The 4,496-nt window shown below is 35.3% G+C and overlaps 1 protein-coding gene across 1 annotated transcript in view; it reads right to left on the bottom strand.

Annotated features, from left to right (window-relative positions):
* The window catches only part of LOC106457427 (pancreatic triacylglycerol lipase-like), a 38,190-nt gene that overhangs the window by 7,708 nt on the left and 25,986 nt on the right, over positions 1-4,496 (bottom strand). Inside the window, exons 6-7 of the mRNA XM_013916841.2 lie at positions 3,708-3,797; positions 3,294-3,542 (exon numbers count right to left, since the gene is read on the bottom strand). Of these exons, the coding sequence (XP_013772295.1) occupies positions 3,294-3,542; positions 3,708-3,797 (339 nt within the window). The remainder of the gene's footprint in view (positions 1-3,293; positions 3,543-3,707; positions 3,798-4,496) is intronic.

Raw genomic sequence — 4,496 nt, 5'->3', positions numbered from 1 at the left:
TTTCACCAACTTTCTTGATCTTCTATAATCTTTTAAATCTTCTGTCATAACAGTCAATTTAAATTTCTTAAATTTATTGTGTTTTTCTTTAACTTTATCTCTTAAACTCTTTGTGAGTCAACCTGTTTTTTTATTTGCAGCTACTCTTTTCTTTCTGTAAGGAATATGTTTATCTTGAATATTTAAAAAATTTCCACATGTGATCAGTGTCTCCAAGTAATTCAGCTGCCCAATTCACAACAGATAATTCTTGTCGCATCCCTTCAAAATTAGCTTTTTTTGAAATTTGTAACCTTATCTCATTATTCCTTGTCTCCATATGCAGCAAAACATTGAATCTAACAGAGCAATGATCACTTGCATCCAGTTTCCACCTTCTCAATCATATCTGTATTTGAAGTTAATAAGTTTAAAATAGCATTGTTTCTACTTGGTTCCTTGACTAACTGGTGAAGAAAGCCATCCTGAACAGTTTCCAAAAACATTTTTCCCTCATGGTTTAACTCTAGCATTTCCCAATCTACATGCCTGAAATTAAAGTCAATATAATTATGACTTCATTAACAGCTGAAATCTTAATCTCATTTTAAAGTTTTTCACTAATTTCATCAGTATCATTTGGAGCCCCCCAGTGGCACTGCGGTATGTCTTCGGACTTACAACGCTAGAATCTTGGTTTCGATACCCGTGGTGGGCAGAGCACAGATAGCCCATTGTGTAGCTTTGTACTTAATTACAAACAAACAGTATTATTTGGTAGTCTGTAACAAATTCCCACTAAAAGCCTTTTCTCTTTATATTTAATAATGGATTCAACTTCAACAGGATGTAACTCACATTTTACATATAAAGCCACTCCTGCCCCACCTCTTTAATACTCTATCCCTATTAAATAGCCTATAACCCTGTATCTCAAAGACATTTCTGTCATCAAAAGGATCTATGTTTAACCACGTTTCGGTTATTCCAATTATATCAAAATCCTTCATTCCTACTAGTGCACTAAAGTAATCTATTTCACTTCTTATACTTCTAGCATTACAATAGTAACAATTAATACTATACCTCTATCTACTTCTATACTTATTTCTTATACTAAGCCCCCAGTGGCACAGCGGTATGTCTGCGGACTTACAACACTAGAAACCGGGATTCGATACCCGTGGTGGGCAGAGCAAAGATAGCCCATTGTGTAGCTTTGTGCTTAATTTCAAACAAACAAACAAATCCTATGCTAAACTTTTCTCTGTCTATTATTCTTTTTGCGTTTAGTTTGTCCAGGTCCTCACCACTGTCTAGTCCTAGTTTAAAACTTCCCTTACAGATGAGTTAATAGCGGTAGCAAACAAGCCAGCCTCTACTCTATTTAAATGTAAACCATCCATTCCAAAAAACTCCCCTTTTCCATTGAACTGATCCCAAGTCCAACCAGCCAATCTGCTCATCCTTACATACTAACCTAAGCCTAGCATTTAGCCCTAGTGACCTACTTATAGCTTCATCCCCACAGTTAATTCTAGGCAATATCCCTGACAAAATTATGGCCTTTTTATTTAAATGCCTTTATCAACCCCTTGCATATATTAATTAGCTTCTCTGATTTACCTTCCGCTACATCATTACCCCTATATGCACCAGAAAAACTGCATTTCTGGTAGTCCCCTTTATTATATCTCCTGCTCTGTCAGTTATATTCTACACTTGCGCCCCTGGTTAGCATAATTTGATTAGTTTCTCCTTATTTACCTCATAGATTATTCTCTCCACATGCCTTGTCAAGTAATTACTTATAACTATAACCTTCATATCATCCACATCTTTCTCTGACCCTTTTATTTTCCTTCCTTCCAATTGTTCTTCATCTGTAGAATCCAAGGGCTGAAATCTGTTGCTCAACAGAATAGGCTCATAATTAAATTCACTACTTTTAGCCCTAACAGTACTCTTTCTAGCTTCCTGAAAGTCATTGTTAGCTGATGTATACCTTGCATGCAAAAGCCCAAGCTGTTCTCGAGATCCTGCTTCCATTTCCCACAGTTTACCCTTTTCATTATCTATTGCTGCTACTTTAATCATGATAGCCTCTAACTTCTCCTCCAACCTACAAACTCTACATAAAAATTGCACATCTTCATTACTAGCTTCCTTAAAAGTACATTCCAGTCCGGAGTTCCCAAATAAAAAATACGATTTGTAGGTAAATTTTTGTTTGTTCATTTATTTTAATTTACCATACGCGTAAAGCTTTGTCCAGTCAGTTGATTTTTATACTAATGAAATGTTGGTGTAAAATTCTATATGCTCAGTTTTATGTCTACGACAATATTTTGCAAGGTTTCGTGTGTTATTGTTTGTCTGATTTTATTTATGAAACGCTAATGTAAAATTCCATTTGTTCAGCTTTATGTATACAACTTCCCTATGTAAAGATCATTCTGTTACTGGTTGCTTTCTTTGATGACACGTTGATGTAAAACTTTTTTTGACTTTTTTTATTAGAACTCCCAGTAGAAACCCAAAACGGCTCAGTATGCGACACCTGGAATAAACAAATAGAGTAAGAGACACCCAGGGAATCAGGTATAACCATCCCTAATTCTGAACTGCTGATGAGAAGAAAGCTTGTCAGTAGTACTTGCTGCCACAAAGATTTGTCTGGCTAGGAACAGAATAATCGGTTGACTGTGACTCTTATAACGCTCATGGAACTGAAATTGCAGAGTGTGTTCAACGGCATCGTGGCTCAAACTTTGGACCTTCTGATACACAGCCCGGTGAGATAACCATCAGGTCATACTCGGCCCTTCTTGGTGCAAATTTATGACACAGTGACCAACAATTGCATATGTTATCCTTACAATTCTGTGGTGTAAAGTTCGTTGTGTTATTTCGGAAATTTTTAATTACAATGTGACGGTATAATGCTTCTTCGGTTCAATGTTTTTAGTTATTCTATGCTGGTGTAAATTTTAGTTTTTTATTGTACTTAGAACATGCTAGTGTTAAATGTCAACGTTTTTAAAATTTCTGACTGCTAGTTTAAAGTTCCTTTAAATCAGTTTTTCACTTATAACATTTAGGTGTAAGATTTAGTTTCTTTAAGATTGTTTTACCTCGGATATAATGGTGTAAAGTTCCGTTTAAAAATTATTTATGACATGTTGGTGAAAAAATGCATTTATTTTTTGAGTTTTTTTACCTACTACATGCCTCTGTAAAGTTCTACTTGTTGATTTTGTTACTTTTGACAATTTGGTGTAAAGATTTTGATTATGCCTTTTTTTAAAACTTACGACACGCTGGTGTACTCTTGCCAGTCGACAAATACATCTTGACAGGTTCTGCTTTCTTGTACTGCTGCCAATTGCCGGCTCTGAACCCTAACGGTGCACAGAGAGAGCCGTCACCACAACCATCCGTACACTTGGCAGACGTGAAGTTCGTGAAACTGTCACAGACGTAGCCGAAGAACGGACAATCGGTGTTAATAGATTCCGTGAAAAGCTGCCAAGACGGAACGGTTTCGCAGCTGTCAAACTGGCCTGTAAAAGATACGGAACAAACAATAATAAAAAAATATTCCTGAGTATTATTCTATGTTTTCTATCAAAGACAACAAACGTTGTAAGAAATTCAACAAACTAATTGTTTTGGAGTTCTTGTTTTGGTACAAACATATTAACTGGTATTTTACACCTAATACGTACCTCTGCCAATGGTGTTGCTACAACCACTTGGCTTCTTGCCCCCGTTTGGATAAAAGTCTAGATGACCACTTGGTTCCACCTGATCGATTTCTAAAAACAACAACAAATAATAATAGATAAAAATAAGTACAATCGGAGCTTCAAATATTTCAAACGATTTTTATAAAGATTATAATTTTCATAAATAGATACTTCCCCCACAACCATGCCTATATTTAACGGAGTTAAAAGGTTGAAAATGTTGAAGTTGAGCCCTCCACTGGCACAGCGGTATGTCTATGGACTTACAACGCTAGAATTCGGGTTTCGATCCCGTTGTGGGCAGAGAACAGATAGCCCATAGTGTAGCTTTGTTCTTAATTACAAACAAACATTGAAGTTGATTATTTGAGTATGTGTGAAAATCTCATCAATTTAGCAATATTAACATACCAGTAAATATACTTGTTTGTGTATTATGAGAAAATGCTACTTTTATCTATCGTGAAGGGTATCATAAGTGAGAGAAGGTTTCTCGAAAGAAAAAAACGTGCGATTTAGAAATGTGTTATAAATGTGGAAAAAACGAACATAGAAACAGAGTAAGTCAATCAGTCAGATAGATAGATAGCTGAAAACGTTACGGGAATCTTCATAATAGCCTGATTTTTGCCATATTTTACCTTCACGGATAAAACCTGAACTATAATATGAAACTGTTATTATTTTCCTCATTCAGGTTCTTTTTTAATTTTATTTTTCAACTGTTAGAAAACACTTGACAAATAACTTGAAACTTGTAATTTTATT

Source organism: Limulus polyphemus, unplaced genomic scaffold (assembly GCF_000517525.1).
Source record: "Limulus polyphemus unplaced genomic scaffold, Limulus_polyphemus-2.1.2 Scaffold329, whole genome shotgun sequence".
Taxonomy (NCBI): Eukaryota; Metazoa; Arthropoda; class Merostomata; order Xiphosura; family Limulidae; genus Limulus; species Limulus polyphemus.
The sequence above is the reverse complement of the archived record's forward strand: the minus strand, read 5'-3'. Positions and strand labels throughout refer to the sequence as shown.